General features: G+C 39.9%; 1 protein-coding gene across 1 annotated transcript in view; it reads right to left on the reverse strand.

The window, feature by feature from the left end:
• BORCS5 (BLOC-1 related complex subunit 5) overlaps window positions 1-23905 on the reverse strand; it is a 71535-nt gene that overhangs the window by 5583 nt on the left and 42047 nt on the right. Inside the window, exon 3 of the mRNA XM_051770770.1 lies at window positions 14689-14846. Within this exon, the coding sequence (XP_051626730.1) occupies window positions 14689-14846 (158 nt within the window). The remainder of the gene's footprint in view (window positions 1-14688; window positions 14847-23905) is intronic.

Below are 23905 nucleotides of genomic sequence, written 5' to 3' on the forward strand. Positions count from 1 at the left end.
GCCGTCCCACTGGCAGCAGCAGGGTTTGGCACTGGGGGAACAACTGGTGTAGCTATATCTGCTGACAAACGTCCCTTTCAAGCCCAGGGAAGAGGTCAAGTCAGAAATAGTCAAGAAAATACTGAAAACCTAAGTTACCTTAGGTTTTTTTGTAACTTAACTTACTTACAAACAGCATTTAAAACAAACACACAAGTTTCCACTGAACTTGTCATGGGGATTAGCGCACATTTTTTCCTCTATCACCTCCATCAGAGCTGGATACTCTTTAATTTCATCTGTACTTTCTACTGCTTTCAGGCTGAATTCTTTTTCTTTGCCTCTGTGCCTCCCTCCACACTTTCACGCACGGGAGAAAATAAAACCAGCAGAGCAGGAAACTCCAAATAGAGTGGAAACAATTTAAGCCTACACAGGGGTTTCTATTAAAACCCCAGCTCAATAATTTAGTAGCTTGGCGCTAGCTCTGTAAATTGGAGTGTGTAAAAAGCAGACCACCATCAACCAGTAAGTTAAATCCAGTGCCTAAAAACATCCTACCTAATGAGACAGTGGCCTGGAGTGGCAGCCAGTCGGAAACCTGCCAAAAGCCAGCATGCCTCATTAAACTGAGCAGTGTGGGGACCCAGGCAGAAACCTCCTCTAGTTCTGAACTTCTCATCCACAGGCAGGCTCTCCATGCGGCCTCACAGCACTGCATAAGAGGCAAAGCTTGCACCTACCAAGCTTTTAAACAAAAAACACCAAAGGCCCCTTTTTTTCTCCATTCCAATAACTTCCATCTGCTGACTTTTTAGGCTCCTTTTGTAAATACGTGTAACGTCCACTTACGGGTGAGGAACGCAGGAAGAAGCTGGAGCTGACCTGCAATAGGAAAGAGAAATGTGGAGTGGCTTCCAAGCTCTTTGCTACCTTTGGACACGTTCACAATGGCCATAAAAAAAAAGCTGCCTCACACAAAAGGAGAAAGGGTGGAAGTGAGTGTTTCCTACAGTTCCCCTACACCTAGCATTCGGGTTTGCCTGCTGAGGGAGCCACGACAGCTGCACAGCCAGCGACACAACAGGGAGGACTGAAGCTGAGTAATTGTGAGGAAAGGTCAATTTTTACTCAGACTGAGCCTGGTATTTTTAACTATTAAAAAAAAAAAAGGCAACTACACGTTAATTCCTGTAGATAAATGCCAATGTCTCTTTGCAGCTTTCCTTGAAGCAGGCCTAAGTACACACATCCTTCCTGCCTCCTCCCCCTCCAGGCAAGCTCCTCTAATCCCAGTCCTTGTGCTTTTACCTTTCCTGGCATGCAGTCCCATACCTCTCACACTCAGACAGGTCCTTCATACTCTGAGGGTCAGCCCTATTTACCCACCACAGAGACTAAAACTAGCCTTTGGTAATCCATAATGAGCAGGGAACATGCATAACAATCCACTTAATTCCAATCTATTTAATTTCATACAGTACCAATAAAAGCATCTGGAGAAGGGGAGCTGAGGGGGAGTCTGCTCCCCTGCCTACAGCCAAGGCAGTCCATGCTTTTCAAGATACCCTTGAGGGTCAATGAGTGAATCTGCCTTCTCTGAACAGCTCCCATCAACTCCCACCTCCCTGACATGAAGCCCTGCCAAATTCACCTCTGCAAAATGTTCAAGTCTCAGCCTTCTTGTCCATCCCTATATGTGAAGCTCTCTGGGAAGGCCCAGCAAGACACTCCAGAGCTAGCTGCTCTTCCAGTACCCTACAACCATCTGAGAGTGTTTATTTGAGCCATTGTTCCTGCTCTGTTTGCTTCAAGCCTCCTATACAGCAGGCCACCAAGTTGCAGATAACTTCCCATCAGCTGGCCACTACTCTGAAGCCAGAAGATATGAGAGATGTGAAGCAGCACTGTCACCAGCCCCTTGACAACCTCACCATCAAGGCTTCATCATCACCCATCTGTCCTTCAAACATATTCACTGAGTAAGCTACAATCATCCCCAACTGAGAGGTACAGAAGAGTTTAGAGAGTTTAAAGGCTGGACCTGAAGCCTGTAAAGAAGCAACAGAACAAAGCAGAGGGCAGAGCCCAGCATGTGAGGTCAGAGTCTTAATTCTCATCAAAACAAGAAGTTCTGCCCAATCTGGACTTGAGAAAAAAAGATGGGTTCTCAGTGAAAGGGTGAGAGTTCCTAATGAATATTTTATTTCTTTCCAAAAATCATTCCTCCTGTTAAAGCAACAAACCTGAGGCTGGACATGCCCAGAGTAGAAGACAGGATTTTTCTTCCCTTCCTGTGTTGAAAAGCATGTTTCTTCATGTTTTTCTTTCAGAAGTACAGTATATATATATAGTATATATATACACTTCTATAGTATATATAGATATACTACATATATATATACATACACTATAGTATATATATACTTCTTTCAGAAGTATATAAAAATGAACAAGCCTAAAACTCACCTTCCAGCATGACATGATTTTTTAGTACAGCCAGTGATATTCACAATTTGTGCCTTTTTCTGTTTCAAAGCTCATGCCTCTTCTGTGGCTCAGCAGCAGCGGGACACTAATTCATGCCTCAGTTTCACATTTTAAACATGAAATGACATCTACAGGGCTTTTCTTTCTTCAAATAAAAACAGATTAATAATTACTTCCAACAACAGGGTAAGATGGATATTTCCCCACTTAAATGGGCCCCAGCACAGCCTCTCCTGCTACACCATTCACACTGTCAACCCATAAGAGTCTCCTCTGCATTACACAGGCCCATTTGTAACACCACACTGGTGAAACACAAAAACAACTGAGGATACTGTCAGACATCTTGCACACCATAAATTCTTGCATTCATTTAAAAATTTTTCTTGGCCCACACTGCCAAGCAGAATAAAGACATTAATTTAGCCCACAAAAAGATTGAGGTCAGCACTGGCCACTGCCCAATTCTTTTCAAGAGACCACACTGAAAGCAAACCAGTGCCCATATATATACATCTCTTACCTGGCATGGGTTTATAACACCTCTGCCATGGGCATATGAGTGTCCTGAGGTCTTGGAAACAGTGGTCACATCTTGTTAGTTCAATGACTGAGAATGAAAATTGCAGCTAGACACATTTTCCCTGGGTGCAGAATATAGTTGCAAAAGTTCATTAAACTTGGAATCAAATTTCTAGAGAGGCACTGCTGACATACATAACAAACCAAATACATCTGAGGATGCTTGGACATTCTCAGCTTCTCCACTCCCTCCTAAAATGCCAATAAGGCAAGATGATGGGGTTTTTTTTCCCCCCACACTCAGCAACAGCCTTCAAGAGCTCAAGCAGACATCCATTTGTCCTGTGTCCTTCTGTCCTAACAATTTGCTCTCATCTCCCATTCCCTATGGCTGCTGTTCAAAAATACACAGCTATTAGGGTGCAATCCTCATTCCAGAAAGTTCATTTGCTGGAACAGCACTCGGAGCACAAACAGCCTTTCGTTCACATTGTCAGGTGCTTGACTGGGGTTAAATGAAATCCTTCCTGCAGCTGCACAAAACCCACATCACAAAGTGACAGGCAGGAACATGACTGCATGGAATATTAGTAATGATGTGTTGGTGTGAAAATACTTTTCAATCAGCACACTTAAAACTGAAGACAGCTCCTCTTTCTGTACTGCCTGAAAACAAATGTGTTAAATGAATGGCTTTTTTCCCCCTTCCCCTCTCTCTTTGATAATGTCACGCAAAGTCAGCACAACAGATCATGATGACTTCCTGATGATGGGAACATCTTCTGTTTCTCCCACGCACCACATACAGTAAGTGGTAAACTGACTGGGTAGCATCTCTTGCAGTGTGTAGAAAACACAGACACCCAGTCAAGGATCCCACTCTTCAGCTTCAGTCATGAGTACAGCTCGCATGAGTACCCCTCTTCTGTGCCACTGCCACATAAACAGTTATAATTTGTATTGCTTATCACATCTAAGATGGAATCCCATGCCAAAATATTCCTTTCACTCCCTCTGTAATTTGTCATTGCTGTAAACAAATGCTAAGGATTATTCTGTCTAAGCATTGCATGGATCACAGTCAAGTCAGAGAACGAAGAGTAACCATTTTAACTGGCTCTAGCACTGAGTTTTAGCAATATTAACAGGTATATCAATGCCTTTACTCCAAAAGATCTACAGTTAAACCCATGCTTAGTCCCTTAGTACTATAGTGCTATATAAGATAGCATAAGATAGGCTACTGCACCTGTAAGATCAAGATTTAATTATTTTGGAAGGCCTTGAGATACACAAAAGCATTCAGAATTTCAAAGAATGAGAAGGTTCATTCTTGAAATTAGCTTTTCCATCTTTATGTAAATCTTTTCCTGTCTGTTGTGTTATTGGACAGCATATGTTTGTCACTACCACACAGTCTGACCTCCACAGCCCACATCTCCCTCACAACTCCGACTCAAGCCTACCCTGCTTGAGAGCTACCAGCATCCCTCTGTTAACTGGCAGTCCCTCAAGCTTAAGTTATGACTGCTATCACTAACTGTTGCTAAAAAAAAGAGTCCCAAAGCTACAATTAAAACAATACCTACCTCTTGCCCAGCATTAATGAACCAGTAGACTTCCAAGTGTTTAAAAAGCAGGGCCCCACTTCACAGAGAAGATGGGCAGCAAAACCTGACAACCAGCAGCCATCTGAAATCTGGTGCTGCAGATGCCATGGCCAGCTCTCCAGTATGGATACGTGTCACATTACAGTCCCGTTCTATTGGTCTTTCTTTACTTGTATTTCCCTCAACACCACATATATTCATCATCTTTGCCTAAAGCTAAGATGAACCATTAACCAAGCTGAACCATTAACAAAGGCAGGTGAAACTCAGGGCACTGCAAAGGAGCAGTCATACCCTTCTCCTTCAAATGAGCTGAAGTAATCACAAGCTTAGTTCTGCACCTAAGTTGTTGGGGGAGAACAAAACAAATTTAGTCTTCCTAGCCTCCCTCTTCTTCAGTGGTTTGGTCTTCTGTCCCATCAGCTTGCTTGTCTGACCTACCAGCAGGATCATGAGAGAAAATGCACCTTCTTTCCCCCTGCATGTGTTCCTGGATTCTAATTCAGTGTTTGCTGTGGTTGTATCAGACTTAACTGCATAATATTCTTGAAAAAACAGAAAGGAAAAAAAAGAGTAAGCTTTCTAAACTGTCACCAAGAAAGGTTATAGTATTTTCTAGCTCATTGTCTTTGACTAGTAAGAACACGTTTTAGAGCTTTCAACGCTGCTTTCCTAGAACAATCTACATCCATCTAAGAAGCCATCTCTAAAATTTATCATGACTAAAAATGTTAAGTTATATTCAAAGCATTAGAAATGCTTCCATACCTATTCTAAATAACAAAGTTTAGGAAAAACAAATAAAAAACTCCACCCAAAGAATACATAAGATTATTGAACCTGTGTGTGCAATGTTTTTACAAAACCTCTCTTTTGTGGAATACAATTCCACAGAAATTAATAAGAAACTCCTGGTCTGTCTTCAATTAGCTGTTCCTGGAAAAGAAAAAAATACGTATCTGTTACAGATCTGCTGCTTAAATGATAACTTGCACAACTCTTATTTCAGGCTACCTAATACTTCTGCTACAAAACACAACCTTCAATTTCCTCATTTCCTGATTTTACCCTGCTGATATATTACTTGTTCAGAACATTCCTATATCCAGCCAGAGCTTGAATAACAGCAGTTATAAATGTTCTTTACACTTAGGGTTTCATTTTATCATAAATTTCAGGTTTGTACTTTTAATACATCAAAATGACTAGCTTTAAGCAAGTTGGTTTTCCAATGACAAATAAGCTTCGATTTGAAAAGAGATGATCACTATCATTAATGAGATGTTTCTCAGAAAGCACTGCCATTCTCACTTCAGAGTGAAAATACTCAGCATCATTACATTTGCAAGCCATCTGCTGTTACTCTCAGCTTCACATTTGGGACCTGATAGCTGTAGGTCTTCTTTCCCAGATGTTCTACAGAAGGTCTTTCAAAATTTTTCAAAAGGGGATGCTACCTTTGCCATATTTAGCCAGGGTTAGACACACTAGAAGAAATTTTCTTCTAGAAAATGCTCTTAAATCTGTTCCCACAGGATGCAAAGGAGGTGAGTTTTAACCATTTCCTACTGCTTGTGAAGTGCTAAAAGGATTACCTAGGACTCCCTCTGAGGTATTGCAGACAAAGATGGGTTCAAGCTCCTTGCCACACTTACACTGCCAGTCCAGCACATCTGACTGCATCAGACCTACCTCCCATGTGCTGTGTAGATGGATACAAGCAAGAAGGCTGAAGTGTGAGATATGCATGGACCAAGCCCAGCAGTTAGGAACTGGGGATTTCTGGACATCCGAGAACCCATTTTGCTCTTCCCCTGACAGTCACAGTTCTGACATGGAAGTCCAAATCAACTTCCCTTCAAGTGGGGAAACTCAAAGGTATGTTCAGTTCTAATAAAGTCAGTCTGTAATAACCTGAAAAATTGCTGAAAGATCTTTTTGTAGCTCTACATCAGCTCTTCCATGTTTAAACAGAACACGAAATGAGCCAAGTACTTCCCAGTGATGTTAAGGGGAGGATCTACTCCTTCATTCCCAGAAGAGATACTTTAAAGACTGACTCTACTGTACTTCCACAGTGCTGAAGCCCAAGTGTCCCAGCACATTTCTGGAGGTCACAACATCAGCCTTTGGCTTCAGGAAAGCCTCAAGGAAATCCTGAGCACTGTAGATCATTTACAGACTAAGCTCTTCTGAGGCTATAGACTCTTGCTCAAAATACAGTAACAAGAGCACATACCACCATCAGTGATCAATGACTCAGACAGAAACTCAGTGTGTGAGTAGTGGTAACTGATCCACTCTGAGCATTCATTTTCATTGTACTGAGCTGCAGTGGCCTCCAGGTTCACAGAAAGTTGAGTATTTCTTTCTCCTCGTTTATGTCTACAAATCTCTAGAATAAATTGATCAAATGCAAGAAGATATTTGAATTTTTGCACTATGATCTGGCAGGAGAACTTGTACTTGAAAAGTAAGTAGTTCACCTTCAGTTCCCATGTAGCTTAGGTCAGGCATAAGCAAGAATTAAATTCTGTGGACTGGATTAAGCAAAAGGAAAGGCTATGCCCCAAGAAGCCCTTGAAAACTCTTTAAAAATTCTTTGCCATATACTGTTTTTATGTTGACTTCTTTTACAACAACTACCTGAGCTGAAATTAATCTGATTTGGGATTTTGTGTTTTAGACAATTTACCAATCAGTGCGACTGTTCTTCAAATGCATCACTTGCTGTTCCAGTTAAAAAAAAAATTAAAAATATTATTTCTTGTCAAGTACACTACAGCCTGGCACAGTTCATACACTCGATTACAGTGAATTCTACTACACTGTAATTCAGCCTTTTATCCAGGCTTCTAGAGGTAGATGACACATCCAGTCAGGAACAACACCCACATAAATTAATTAATAGTAAATCATATGTTTCATACTTCTAGAGTAGTGGTACAATAACTAACATTCTAATAATGTTCTCATATAGAAACATTCACACCTCAATGACACAGAAACATTAAGGAAACCCTACCCTTCACAGAAACCAAGACAGATTACTTGCACTAAGGCTTTGTAATACTTTCAACATGAAGTCATCTCTGCAAATCACATCTGATTATTATCATAATTCTAATTACAGGGCTGCTAACACATGGTTCACCTAGCTCCATCAAGTCTACCAAGTAGTATCTTTAATTCATCGGTGCAACTCCAAATATTTGCAAATAATACAGGATGACCTATCTAAAATGAACGTCAAACTGCTGAAAAGCTCTTAGCTAACATTCCTGACACCTCCACACCCCACCCCAATTCTCACTTAAGGGTAGAGTTGACACCTTGAAAATTTCAACACTGAAGCAGGAGGTAATTTTTAAGAAAGAAAGTCTGTAAAGTGACTTCTCCTATATCGACACAATCCACCAGGGAGGGAGAAGACTATTTTCAATCGACACCAATCCCAGTCTTATTTAAGAAGAGAAATTGTACCATTTTCTATCTTTATCTGACTAAGCCAAACAAGTAACGCTTTTCCAGTTTCCTCCCCAAGGTTCTCCACTCCCTATGCATCCTTATAGCCCTTTTCTTGTATTATGAAACTCGCCTTCCTTGAACATGATGAGAACTGCTCACAGTGTGTCAGATGAGATCATCTCTCAGCCTTGCACAATACAATCAATATGTTCCTATTTCTCCTGGAAGCACCTTGTGTGATACAGCCCAGGATGACACTTGCTTTCTTCACTTCTCAAACCTGTTTCATGCCCCAATTCAACATCAAGTCTGCGAATTCTGCAATGAAATTCAACACTTCTTATTCCTACAATGTTGGGGCAGGGGGTTGTTTGAGATTTTTTCCACCCGAGGTAACAAGGTTAGAATAAGAAATCAAATTTCCTAGTTTAAACAAGCTGTTAAAAGAAACTGAATTATATTCCTTCTGATACCTGATAATCATAAGCTCCATGCACTAGTCCTGATGAAAGCGTTACTAAAAGGCTTAGGCATACCAGACTTTGGATCTTCAATGATAGTTTTTTAAGCACTTAAATTCTATAATAGTACAAACCTTTCTGACTGCTAGATGCTTGTTTAATTTTCTACTCTTCCTTGGAAGTTCAGTGGTGGAAAGGATTCCAGTTTAGATCTTTCCTCAAAAGGCCATAAAGTACAAGAGAAACCAAAGGACAAGAGAAGGGGACATGCTGGAACTGATTACACACATATATTCTAGGAGCAAAATGACACCAAATGACTGTATGTTAGTGCAGCAGATTTTAGACTGTCACAAGTGCAAACAATTTCCTCTTCCTTTATAACTGCTAGATCACTTCATGAAGTTCACGTAAAAATAGAGCACTGGCCATCTACCTCAAGCACACACCGCAAGACATTCTATTTATTAAAGTAACAACTGTGAAGCTTTTTCAAGAGCATTTTCACATTTTGATGCTGGCTGGTTAAGACATCACCCCACCACTCATGTACTCAAGCTACCTGCACATCAGGCTGGAGTAAAATGAGCAAGATCAACTGAAGGATATGAAGCTTAACATGTTTCCAGCTTAATAATCCTGCACATTTATTTCTGCATGATGGTGCCTGTTAAGACTCCAGTCTTAATAAACAACATTTCATCTCAGATGAGATGAAGAATAAAGAGCTGGATATATTGTCACAGCCCTCATCAATCAACTTTCAAAATGCCAAAGACTATATTTAAGGCATTGATTTCTTACAGACTGCTATGTTCCCTAGTTTTTTCTAAAAAGCAATGTGGCATTAAATCCCTTGAAAATACAAGTGGCATTTCAACCCAGGTTCTTCCCCATTTCAGAAATATTACATTGCAAGGAATTGTCAGGCTCCTTTCCCTGGATTTGAGGAACTGCTAATTTAAGTCTATGAACCAAAGGGCTCAATTTTGTTGGAAAGTTAACATGGTCTCATCTAGAACATCTTTATATGTTGTGTCAAAACTAAATGCACCTCCATTTTCACTTTTGCCAGGCTTCTTTTAACAGGCTTGCTTTTGATTCTCTGAGTCCTTCCCTTTAATGGGCTAAAAGCTAACTTAGTGGTCTGACCATATGAGCATATGGGCCTTAAAGCAAAGGCCTGAAGTTGAAGATGCATTTTGAATTTGGTAAGGCCATTTATCTTTTGCTGGCCTACTTCAGTAAGGTGGGCATGTCTGCTGAAAATAGATTTCACAAACAGTCTTGGAAACTCAGGTCTGAAACCTCCTACAGGGAAACCATAGATAACAGGAATGGCAATAAACACCTCACTCAGCAGAAACAAACCAAACCAAAGACCAAGTAAAAATACCTTCACAAAATGTCCCCTTCATTTGAGTTGACTCTCTGAAGGGACACTGCTCAACTGTGACTGGAGCATGGTATGAATCCCAGGCACTTCAAATCTTTCTGCCCAGAGAGGGAAAGAGTTAAGAAAAGTGATTGTGGTGCTTTGCACAGTAGAAACTATGGGTGCTTACAACAGACATGCACTTCAAGTCTCATTGGAGCCTTGGTTAACAGGATGCTGCACTGCACTGACGTAGTCCCCAGCCAGGCAATGCCTTTCCAAGGTTTCTGGCTCATACCTCGTTCATTCCTGGTGATGGAACAGCTCCCTGCACTTGAGATGGTTTTTCCCTTTATCACCGCCTTCAAGGTACCTTGTCCTTAAATTTCCACCAGGCAATGTCAAGACCTTTACAAGCTGTCCCTACCAGAGCCAGCCCTCTCACCTCTAATGAGACAGGTTTAAAGCCATAGGACCTGCCCTCGGCAAGCCCATCCTTCCCTCAGGGTGGAACAAAACCATGCTGATGACTTCTGCACACCACATTCTGCAGAAGGTTTTGCCACTAGTCGACAGGCACATCTGATAAAAACACACTCTGTGTCATAGAAACAAAGTAGTTGCCATAAAGGTCAAAAAGCTACATGGCATCCATAAAAAAACCTCAAAATCCCTAAAACCCAAAATTGTTGGGCACACGTGGTGACACGAATGACTGAATCACAATTTGTGAGTCTTAAATGCATCAGATAAGGTACAACATGCTTGTGTGTAAAAGTGATTTCCTTGTTAGTCTGTCAAATGCACTAGACTTGCTTCTTAGAGGATAATGATTTAACACCTATTCATAATCTTAAATAGCTGAAATATATTAGGAGACATGATGTCATGTATGTATGGCTGCAAAAGTTATTTATTTGCCAAATATTAAGGGATGTATTTCTGGACATCTTAACTACATACTAGAGAAGCCCATTACATTTACTTTTTTGCTGCAAGCTGATAAAGAAAGAAAACCACCATCAACAAACCAAAACAAATAAAATCCATACACACATTGTTCTGGAATACTTGTTCAAAATAATGAGCTATTCCCATAGAGGAGTTTATAGGTATGAAACAAGCCATACGCTGCAATTTGCTGCATGACAAACCAATTACTGATATTAATGCCTGCCTGGACAAAAGTTGCTTAACTACTCAGAATATAAAAGTAATATTTATTATATTTGAACAAGTGGGGGGTTTTGCCCCCACAGGTGTGTGCCAGCTTAGATTGAGACATTTTACATTTCATCTCGTATTGTAAAAAGTGCTCTGTTTTCAAAATTATTGGCAGCATGGGATTTCTATGGCAACAAAAGCTACAAATAATAATGCATTTATATTTGTTGTTCGGGCAAAGAGACTAAGTAACCTGCTTTGAAATACATCTTAAGAACAGTGTATCTAGGAACCACATTTGCCTTTAAGGGTACACAGTAAACTTCAAAAGCACATCCCCTTTGACAATGCTGGAAGTCTAATAAGAAATGCTAAAGATCTTTTCATTCAAAGCTTTTTTGAAAGGAGCTTAGGTGGTTTTCATCTTCCCTTTTGCTTTCATAGAAAGGATAAGCCTAACTTTTGATGTGTGACTAGTAATTTTTGGATACTTACCTTCAGATATTTTGTAAGATATCATTTTTGAAATTTTAGTACCTTGTGCACAAAAAAATAATCTTTTTTTTAAGGCACTGAAACTAGACACAAAATCATGGGCTCTTTCTGAGAATTTAGCTCTGTTCCCCAGCTTTTACCTATTCTACTTGTTTCCTGTTCCCTGTTACTCACCATCCCCTATCACATGACTCCTGAAAGTCTCTCCCTGCCACCCAAAACACACATCCTCCATGGATAAGGACTTCATGTAGTCTTCATCCTGCTTAATTCCTACTTTTCCCCAGTCATACTTTTAGCGCTGATCAACATTTCCCTTCAAACTCATCTTATACATCCTCTTTTTTTTTTTTTGACAGTGAAGACAACACCTCTTGCCATAAGTAAATCACTCCCTTCCAAAACAAAGCTCATTCAGGTACAAATAACTGTAAATGCTGAAGAAAGGCACCTGAATCAACTACCTTCAATCACATGTTCAATTAATGCTTTCCCCTTCAAGGAAACACTTGGGTAAATGTATTTCCTCTTGAGAGAAAACAGTCACACCAACGTGGAAGCCACACAGGTTCTACATTTAGGAGCAAATATGGATCCAGCCAACACATTGCAAAGAAATTCTGGATAAAGTGAGAAATGGGATGGAAAGTGAAGCTAAGCTGTTTTGCTCCCTGAAGTTAAGGAATGCACAAATGTGTCTACTCAGATCTGCGGTAACTACTGTTATGCAGGCACTCCTTTTCTTCCTTAGCTTATTCTCTTTCCTGTTAAGAACCACTGTAATTCAGATTGTGTGTCAATTACAAACCACCACACTCAGTTACGAGTTATTGAGGACCAATAAATTTACAGAAGTACTTCTGAGTTTTGACAGAATCCAGGAAACCTTTTTTCTGGCAACACAGACAATGAACAAAAGATATTTGCCCTGGGACATTTTGCCAAGGAAAGACCAAAAAAAACACTCCTGGCTGCAGGCAGTGAGAGTGTAGCGCACTGTATAGTAGGACTATTACTCACTGAGTATAGTCAGTGATAGTCTGAAAAGTGAACATACCTCAGACAAATGGTAGGGTATCAGGGACTGAAGCTCACCAACAGTTTGTAAGTTAAAACATCAGTCACTTGATCAGTCTGTTATCAGAAGAAAAACACTTTAATGGTTGCACTGTTAAAGGAAGGAAAAGGGAAATACTGGCTACCAAAATGAGGATAAAAGAATTTACTGTCCCAGCTCATGCACACATTATGCTTTTCATAATATCCTTTATTTTCTCTTTCATTTTTACCCTTTACTAGCAGTCAAAGATTTGTGTACATGGCAAAACTAAATCACTGCTGACAAATGGGTGATGCCAAATGGGATTTCCTTTGTCTACACTTGTAACGAGAGACATACCCTGCTCTAGTTCAGCTGCACCCCTCGTTGTCAACAACTGTCACCAGTGGTTCGGTTTAGTTCATCGAGCAGATCCCAAACAATTTGGAAAGAACAATTTAAGCCAACTGGGTCCCACCCAGCTGCTCCAGAACACACATGCAGAACAGCCAATGCAATTTAAAAATTATTAGCGAAACGAACACTAAAAACCAGCGGATCTGGCAGAGGGATTGAAAGCATCTGAAGTTACTTAAATGTCGCGGCCGAAAAAAAAAAAAAACAAACACATCTGATTTATCAGTTCCCTGCATTACAGAGTTGCCCATTTCTCCATCACTTTGTCAGAGGAGTCTGTTGTAAAGAAGCTAGTGATAATATCAGTATCATAATTTTATTTATTTTAGATGAAAAATAAGCACAAGCTTTACAAACTGGAGGAAAACCACCATAGCTAATTCGAAAGGGACTCTGCCGCTTGCCCTATAGAAGGCAAGCCCAATTAATGCAGATTGTACTGGTGGAGTCTACAACGACTTTAAATCATGTCAATATTCCCTCTCTCACTTTAAAAGCCAAAAGAATTACAGTCTGCTTGGATTAACGCAGCACACTGTCATTAGGCTGGCAATTAAATCCCATTTCTGAGATTGTGTGATCTGAGTCACCAACATCTGCAAATATCTTTACATCTTGTGTAATAGCTGGCCTCAGATCTTGATATACCAAAATAAAAAGGCCATTTTAATGGCTCCTACATTACTTTGGACTGAAAACTTCACGATGACAGCAGCTTCTCAAAACAGCCCATAAATCAAATTTATTATTCATTTTGTCATGTGGGGTTTTCTTAACTCTAAGCCAATAGAGCAACAACGAATCAAGGTCAGTGCTTATACTGCATGAATAAAAATTAACCATGTGTTCAAAATTTTTTTACTCTGAAAGGTATTTGGTCTCAAGAACTTTTGACATATGCAGCATTCACCAATTCTTCTACACATCTGGGAGTATCTGAGAAAACACTCTCAAACAACATCTCCTCTCATGCCAGCCTGTCTTGACTTAAAAAAAAAACAAAACAAAAACCTGTCAGCCATCCTACTGCTTTCAGCATCAGTAATCACATATGAGAAGGACAATTCAATTGCAGGATGCTCATCCCAGGAATTAATTTAATCCCAAACAGTATAATTCAATATTTAAACAGACCAGTGATTTCCAAATGACGGTTTATTGGTAAAAGCAACAGCACAGGAAGACCTTTTTGCCACACAGATCAGAAACGAGACAGCATTGAAAACAAGTCTAGCTCTACAAATCCATTGAAGTACTACCTTCTCCAGCCATAGATGTTTAGATTACTGTTTCTTTCCTTAAATCAGAGCCTAACCATAAGACATAATAAAATGTATACTATACAGATCTAAATAAGGAATGCTACCTTTAAAAATGTCAGTAATCTTTCACTTCTTCAACAGTTTCTTGCAGCACTTGCCACACCAGAAGAACAGCCACTGTTTACGGCCAGGAATCACAGGGCATGACCAATAATCACACAACCCAACAGCAACCACAATGAAAACCTGGAAACTTCGCTTGAAGTGCACACGTACAAAGTTTCTCTACGGAGGTTGCTTTGAAGCAGACTGTTGCAAGTGACCCACAGCCACCCAGAGCAAGCACCTGCACCCCCAGCATGCAGCCCCAAGCCCTTCCCCACCACAAGAGGACATACAACAGCACCTCCTTAATCCGCTTCACGAGCGCGTTCTGATCAAAGGCGACGGCTTCTGCGCACTGGTGAAGGTGATCCTGGTACCGGAGACACAGCTGCAGCACCTGCTGGGGGTCCAGCTTTTCCAGCTTGGTGTTAGTTGGAGAGGTCTGCCCACTGAGGAGTCCTACAAAGCAAAGGGAGGACCAGAATTAATCTGACTGTTCAGATTAAGTTCAGCTGTGATCCAAGAGACAGCAGAGCAAACCGCGAGGAAAAGATTTATGAGGGGTAGTGAAAAACTAATTCAGAATAATTTATGGATGTTTCCAATTTATAGCAGTGCAAAGAACAGTTTGCCATACAGCCTATCCCTCCTTGACAGAAACTAAACAGACTCTAAGTGCAGGTCCATAATGCACATCAGCTTGGTTTTCAGGGATACATGAGTCCTGTTTTTTCTCCTTCACAAGCAATCCTAAACTGTGAAAAATGAGTCTTCTCCTAATTTATGTATGCCAGAAGAGGAAGGAGTTGAGATCTGCATTTCCCTAAGGGCACTGGACTCAAACTATTTTCATAGAATCACACTGTCAAAACTAGAGCTCTAAAAATTCACTGGTCCCCCAAAACAAACCTGAATGAAAAAATGATCCACCTTAAGTTAATTTATTAGGTGAAATGTCTGTATTTTGTCCATCTTGCCTTTTTTAAAGCTTCAGAACTCTTTCACCTTCTAAGATTTTTCTTCACAATCTCGAAGACTAACAATGAACTTTTTTGTTTGTTTGTTTAATATGGAATTAAGATCTTTACCTACTTGCATGACCAGGTTCCACAAAAAGGCATTGGACTTAAAAGTGGGACACTGGTAATATCCAGAGGAGCAGAATTATCCAGAGAAATTTCTCCTGCCCATTGATTGTTGCCTACACAGTGCATCTTGAGAATGTTTGCTGAGCTCAACCACGTGTGTGCCATACTGACTGCTTTCCCCACAGCTGCTGAAAAATGATGCTAAGCTCTAAGGCCATGCTTTTTTTTTTTATTACTTCATTTAGTTACTTTCATTTCATTTTTCTTCAGCATTAGCACAACCTTTTTCTTGTTGGGACACCATCTGTAACAAACTGCACATACACACAAATATGCTTTTCCCAAAACATCCATCAAGCTATGTAAACTGAATCCAGTGACTGCATGCATGTGCCCTCTAGGACTCTCATTTTACAGACCCACAGCAAATGTAAGCACGTATTAAACTAAGCAATTAAAAAGTAATAAATGCCAGTTATTTGGATTGGAAAAGTTCTTCCAAGAATGTACCTCAGTGGGAAATGGAAAGTATTTTGAATGACCCCCTTGACTATTGGAGACTACAACTGGTGACATCAAGTTCTAGCTAAAACCCAAGAACAATACAGAAACCAAGATGTAAGTCAGAAGCATCTTATGAATAGGAGAAAGTTAAAACTCTTTGAAAACATTTGAAGAAAAAAATGAAAAAAAAAACCAAACTAGTGCAGCAACTTCATCGGATACAATGAAGTAGGTTTACTTTTCATCAACACTTAACATCTTATTCTCTCAGGATGCTCAGATATCCTCTGCACAAAATCTTAAGATGAAAAAAAGAAAAAAAAGGTAATTTTGTTTTACTAACTTGTCCACTACAACTGTGCTGCCTCAGTCAAGAGGTCAGGAGAGTAAACAGACACTTCACCATTTAGTCTCAAACTCATGTATGAGCAACAGTCAAATTATTTTTTATGTTTTGAGAAGAATAATCTCAAACAAAATCTTGGGTTCATCAATATCAGTTGCAAATCTTTCAGCTAAAGTAAAAAGCTTTGATGGGAACAAACCCACTGAAGGAATTAAGACTTTTTAAAAATGTTTATGTTTTGTGTTCTAGTACTTCCTCATTTCATTAATTGTGATCTTCTATAATATGTTGTTAGGATGAATGTCCACATAATGTTGTCAGCTTTTAATATGCTGAATGTTCACATAGGAATGAAGAGTTCACCATACACCTGAGGCAGTTATCTTGTTTCAGCACTGATCAAATACGTGATGCTATCAACCAACTAATTTTCTTTTATAACTAATCTCTCACCAACTTCGAGAGGAAGAAGAAAATTAAACACTGTTTAGGAGATTTAATTAACTCAAAGTATGTACTTAGGCCAACTTATGCTGCTTGTGAGAATTTTGAAGAGGAATAGGCCAAGGACTATAAAATGAGCTAAGAAAGAACATGCTACTTAAACTCATGTACTTAAAACCTTTACAGGTTACATAATGCTAAAAGAAAAATTAATAAACTGTAAGAAGCCTCTAATTCCTTATCCAGAAAAACACAAGCTCAAGTGAAGGGAGACATTCCCTATTCAGTTGGAATTCCTTCGTAAGAAGGCAGAGGTGAAAATACAATCAGTACAAATGTTTGGGCTAGCAGTAAAAAACAAACGTCATGCTGCTTAAAGATAGACTATGGTATCATTTTGGGAGATGCAGTAAGAAGAAACCAAAGTAACTAGCTTCTCCAAAGACCTCTGGGGTCATGTTGACAATGCCACAGAACAGTATAGCTTGGTTTCAAATTGAAAGAAAGGAAAAAGTACACCAAACAGCAAAAAAAAAGGCACAAAAAATTTCTGCAGCCTAGCAGAAATTCCTCTAGTCAAAAAGTCAATCCACCATTTTTTGTTGTTCACTGTAACTACTTACTACCCATGCTATAAGCACTAACATTTCTTAACTAACATTCCCCTCCCCTCCACTCTTGTGAGACCCCAGCTGGAGCACTGCATGCAGCTCTGGGGTCCCCAGCACAAGACAGACGTGGATCTGCCGAAGGGAGCTCAGATGAGGGCCACAGAAATGGTCAGAGGGCTGGAGCACCTCTCCAGTGAGGAAAGACTGGGAGAGTTGGGATTGTTCAGCCTGAAAAACAGAAACCTCCAGGGAGACCTTCAATATTTAAAGGGGGTTTGTGAAAAAGAGAGAGAGGGACTTTTTACCAGGGCCTGGAAATGACAGGACAAGGGACAGTGGTTTTAAACTGGAAGAAATTTAGATTGGACATGAGGAAGACGTCTTTTCAAGTGAGGGTGTTGAGGCACTGGAACAGAGAAGTTGGATGTCCAGACCCTGAAACTGTTCAAGGCAAGGTTGGATGGGGCTTTGAGCAACCTATCTAGTGAAAGATGGTGAAAGATGTCCCTGCCTGTGACAGAGTGGTTGGACTAGATGATCTTCAAAGGTCCCCTCCAACCAAAACAATTCTATGATTTTATTAATTCACTGTACTTTACTTTTTAGCAAGCCAGGAGTTTTGCTCCAAAAGAGCAGATGGTAACAGTAAGTCAGCTTGAAACCTGATGCAAGAGACAGTGCAACCACTCAAATCCCAGTGGGGTTTTACCAGGGAAACCCAAGGGATAGAAACGGATGCAGGGCTGGAAAGGACCTCTAGTGCCACAGAATCCAGATCTCTTCCCTTTCTCCTCTGCCCAGCAGCAGGTAGTGAGCCCAAACAGATTTAATGCAATACCTCCTCCATGAGCTCTGCACTTAAAAGACAGCAGTGTACTTCCCTATGCCAATGAAAAACTTGAAGCCCACAGGAAAAATCCTGAACTAAAAGCAAGACACAGAAAACAGAAGGGAGTTGAAAAGGGTGTTGATGGTGTCCTTTCTTCCTATATTAACAGAAAGTTGAGGAGATATCTAAGAGGCTCTAGGAATTCAGCACTGAGAAAACTTGATTTTTAGAGGAGAGAGATGGCCAGCACTGCAAACCTTATTTATATGATAATAATATAATGTATTATTAAACAACTGTCCTCTTGAAGATCATTGCTTTCTTCTTCAAGCATTTACCCACATTTTGAGCTCTCCACTGAACAGGGCCATCCCTCAGTGACTGCTTTACAAGTGGCCTGTAAGAGGATATGAGATCACATCTGTTGCAACAAAATATTTATTAGGTGGAGAAACAGAGATCACTGAATGGTCCGGGCTCGCTCCTGGAACATGCAGAACTTGAACCTGGTCACCAGCACATCTCAGAGCAACTAACCATTGAGGTACTACCTCCTCTTCACCGAGGAAAGGGTGTTCCTGTGATTTCTTCTGGGTGATTATCAATCCCTGGCCCTCAAGAGCACAGTTCTGCTCTTAAATGAAAACAGCATCTAAAGCTTTCATTTCTTATTAAATGGAATCCTCATTTTTCAAGGTGTTGGGTTTCTTCCAGAGAAACCCCTTCCTTGGGTTTCTTCCAAGGAAGTACACCAGGAATCATCTCTGCACTGTCTGAAACCTTGAGAAGAGGTTGCTTTGCAAATGAGTGGTACAACATACCCCAGTGTGATAAGGAAAGGCAGCATGGGGGGCTGTCATGTCTTGGAGAAAACAAAAATGGGGAAATGGGAGAAGAACTACTGTAGAGCTTTAGTGCTTTAGTCCAAAAATATGTCAAACATGTACAGTCCTGGCTATCAAATTACTCCATAAAACAAATAAGATGACAGACCACCTTATGTGTCTGCCACAATGAAAAGAAGTCAAAATCTCCCACCTACTCTGGATACATCTGATCAGTAAACAGCAAGCTGATGGACGTGACAAACAGCAGCCGGGACACAGACATATTCACATAACTAAAGCACAGTGGTGCTTTAGAAAAAAATAATACAGCAAGTATGTCGTGCACAGAGAAATATCATATATCACTACAAAGCTAGCTGACCCACAGACTTGACAAATCTGTTATTGTTTCCATATTCCTTGGCAAAGCAGAGGCATGTTAAAACCATTTTCCTCCTACTTAGTCATCTCCTTGTTGGTTCCAGGTCAACATACACTTCCAACAAATCACATCCTACCGAGCAGAAGAAAGCTGTTAGTTTAAAAAGCATTTTTATGACTAGAAGTGAAATTCTTGAAAAAAAGCTCTTCATGCAATACTGATTCTATATATAGAGAGAGAACATAGTACCCTACCATAGTTATGTTCTGCTGCTTTAATGAGCAATCCTAACAACTCCTTGAGCACTTTCCAACCTGAAAAGTATTAATATTTCTTTTTGACTTCTGTATTTCCACTTGTCAATCCCCTTTTCAATCAGTAACAGCAGGCATTACAAAATAGGTCCAGAGTTGTTAATTTATTATTACAGACAGCAAAGCACATGATGATATGGTCTGTAGTTTTAAGGCCAGAAAGGGTTGCTGTCATCAACTAAACAATCTTTCTGTGGAATAAGAGAGGACTTTTAAAGTTATACCTTCTTAAATCAGACCAGAAGTCTACATTGCCCAGAATACTGCTTCCAACATCTGACAACAGTGGACATTTAGGAAAAAAACATCTTTATCAGTTCTTCTTCTCCCTCTTCTGCAACCTTCCTGCCTCTCACAGTTATTTCAGACCCAAAATATTGTGCTCAATGAAGCTATGGATACTTGAATTTCACTAAAACTTTTTTAAAGGTATATATTTATCTCCACGATATCCTGTGGCAATAAGTATGACGCTTATTTACATAGCATGAAAAGAACTCTTCTCACTTGCTTTACACTTGCTACTCTGTAATTATGCTATAACACAACAGAAATCTATGGAACAGGGTGAACTTTATCCCACTGTCTTTCCAAGCTCAAGAACCCCACTAATCAGGCTCCTCTCCCACAGACGACTTTATTTCTCTGATTACTTCGGTAATACCTTCAAATGCCTCTGAGTCCTGACTTCCCTCTTTAAAAGCCAAGTCAATTCTTCTACAGAGTATAATGGTCACACCTCTAACAGTCCAATTGCTTTTGTAATGCTACCCCTTTGCAGGACCTGTTGAATCATCAACACCCTTTTTAAGAGCATGCATTATGGTGTGCCGCGGTCCGAAAGGGGAGGATGGGAGGATGGCACAGCACGGCTCCGGGACACGAGGGTGGGATGCAGGTAGGATGCTTTATGCACGCGTGCACCCGGGCTTTGATCAGCTCGGGAGGGGAAAGGGCCAGAACATAGGGAGCAGCATGAGACAGACAAGCGGGGGGACAAACCAGGATAGGGACACGGGCAAAAGAGGGAGGAACCGGGGAGAGAAGGGGCGAATGGAGGCTGTCCCCTCTCTGCAGCTTCTCCAGCCAGTCGGCAGAGAAACAGAGGGGCAGGGAGGCGAACAGGCCGGGACATACAATGTATGTATTATTACATAATAACTGTAAAGTCTGTATCATAAAGTCCTTTTAATCACTGTACATCTTTTCCCACTTCTGAGATTTTCCCCATTCTGATTCCTGGTCCTTCACAGTGGTGTATTGCACATTATGGTGTATTGCACACTCTTCTCCCAAGATCAAGGTTAAATAAAGTAACACATTACACACCACGAGTAGCAATGGCTTGTCAGCTTTACAGAGGCGTTTCCTGGTTCTGGTACCTGTTTCTGGAGGCTTATTACTGTGTACATTACCATTTTTTCTAAAACCTCTTCTGTGAGCGCTTCTCATTCATCCTTGTAAAGAATGAAGCTTTTTTGAAAGTCTCCTCTTAGGACAATCCCACAGACTCTTCAGCAAGCTTCTAGAGAACCTAAAAAGCTTTTATTAAATATACACAAGTAAAAAGCTGTTTGGAAGGTATTTCTGTTCTGGCTTTCTGATGACTTCCCATTTAACCTGCTAGAGTTTGTAATCTGTTGCTCTCCTAACACAAGTTTCTTTTTGCCTGTTTTTTGTCTGTTTTGGTTTTGTGGGGTTTTTTTTGGTTTTTTGCGTTTTGGTGTATGGATATCTTTTTGCCTACAGGTCCCTTCACACTGCTTTAACTACACTGTTTCTGCCTCTCCCTTCAAAACCACTTGTGCTGCCTGAAACTTATTTCAATTGTTCCCAGCTTCTCCTCTTGCTCCCCTCATTTTTTATGATACTCCTCTTCATAAAATTAATCCAAGATAGTAAAACTTTTGCAGCTTTTCTATTCTTCATTGAATTTGAGTAGACTACAGTTACTACAGTATACACTAATATACAATTATACACTATATATAATAGAGTAATTTAATTTACCCTCACTAAGACAACATTGGCTAAAGCTTAAAAAGAATTAGTGTTTTTCAAGTCTCCAGAAATTTTTCTGTGTTCGAAATCAACCCCACAACTTCCCTCATTAAGCACTTTTAAAGCTCTAAGGTAGAAGATACCCAGTCTAATTAAAGTCTGGCCTCATTTGCCACAGATTAACTATTACAGTTGCCTTCCCTGTTGCTATTTGCATGGGAAGATTGTTTTGCCAGTACTTTCAAGATTCTTAAGTACCACAAGAAACAGAAAAAACAGATGACATTACATCCCTAAAGACAGTCTTGTTTCTTGACCATTGCTGCTTGCACATGTTTGGAGGCAGCAATTTGCCATTAGCTGAAATAGTGAGTTCATTTCCATATATGCTCCATGCAGGAGCACTTTAATATACCTACTGAGAAGAAATAATTGCACATCTATGTGCAGCTGAATACAAGGTATTAAAATATTTGCAAACAGATAATGTAATCAGATTTACAGGGCTCTTACTGACTAAATGCTTTGAATTCTAATTGCATGCTATCTCTCTCATTCTTGAAGACTAAGAAAAGACTAGATTTTCAGCAAAGCCTGAAGAATCAGAACAGCTTTTTTGAGGGTTGTTTTGTTTTGTCATAGGTTTTCTGCTGGTTTGTTTTTTGGTTGTTTGCAGGGGGGGGGGTGTTGGTTGGTTGTTTTCAATAACACCTGAGTTCAGAAACATCAATACACTCAAATTTGAAAACCCAAGCCGCCCTTAAGAAAAGGGCATATTAGTAGAAGTCAATCATAAAGAAAGTGAAAAATAAAATAAAAATAAAATCATTACTATTCACACTGAAATCTTTAAGCTGAAATGTGGATAACCACACGATCTCTTTTACAGACCAGTTTATTTTCTAAAAACCTCATTGATAAAATACCTTGTAATAAAATATGTATTCTCCCTAAAAAAACAGAAGTTGGCTTTGTCGCCTGTGTATTTTCAATTCCTTTGAACTTTAATGGGGTAACACAATGGCTGTAGGCAAACTGAATAGCTATTGTATGAGCAAAGAACACATTTGTATTGTTGCAAGGAATGTTGGCTGCAACAGCAGATTTTCTCTCTACTTTGGAGTCGGTACCATGTGATCATTTATTTCTGCATGGGTGACAGATGGGCTGAAGACTCTCATCTTGTCATACCGTTTAACAGGCAACTTTTCTGACCACAGAACTCAAATATGCCTTCTATATGAATATTCCACCTGCACCTCTTAAAGCACTGTGAGGTATGGCCTGTAAGACATATAAATCAACTCCCCTTTTGTTCTTCCACTATGTGTCTTAAAAAACAAACATTAAGAGGATTCAAGACATTTAGTTTGCTACAATTCTAAGACAAAACCCCCACACTCTTACAGATTTCCACCTATCAAGGTCACATAACTTATATTAGAAGAACCTCTGATTCAGAGGGGGGGTTGTTGTTGTTGTTATTGTAATTTACACTAAACAAGTATTTGTTTGTGATACTTCTGCTTTCCTATTGAGTCTCATTTTTGCTTAGGACTTTATTCTGAAAAGATTTCTCTATATCATTAAAGCTTTCTCCTGTCACATGGGGATGACTATACATAACCAATAAAGTGCACACAATTTTTTGCACCATTGAAGCTTGCAGCTTTTCTCATCCATACAGCAGTTAGCACAATGAAGCCAAATCATGACCAGAACTTTGAAGACTGCTGCAAAACACGTCTCAGTGATGCAAAAAATTTCTAAATTAAAATTTTCATTTAAAAAGAAGTAAAACCAAAAGAAATCAGAAATGCTACTTCATTTAAATTGTTAGAAACCTGAATGTACAAAAGGAGAAAATAGTGCACCATCTGCATGTGCTGAGAGTTCAGTCTGCAGTCACTTAGATATGCCTCCAGAAGCACAAAACTGCCCAGGGTTACACCTTCAAAACGTTGCTAGAGGTTGCCACAAAATTGGAAGCTTCTTTTGAAGCTTCATGTAGGGAAAAAGGTACACAGTACACGCTGACATAAAGCACACAACTGCACTTTGTCAACTAAAAGCAGCCAAGATCCTATTCAGTCCATCTCCCCACTGATTTTTCACTTCTAGAGAACAGAAGTAGTATGGAAAAGAAGCATTTTTGACTACACAGTTGCAATA

This window comes from Manacus candei, unplaced genomic scaffold, assembly GCF_025592945.1.
Source record: "Manacus candei isolate 608988 ecotype Guabito, Panama unplaced genomic scaffold, ASM2559294v1 h1tg000124l, whole genome shotgun sequence".
Taxonomy (NCBI): Eukaryota; Metazoa; Chordata; class Aves; order Passeriformes; family Pipridae; genus Manacus; species Manacus candei.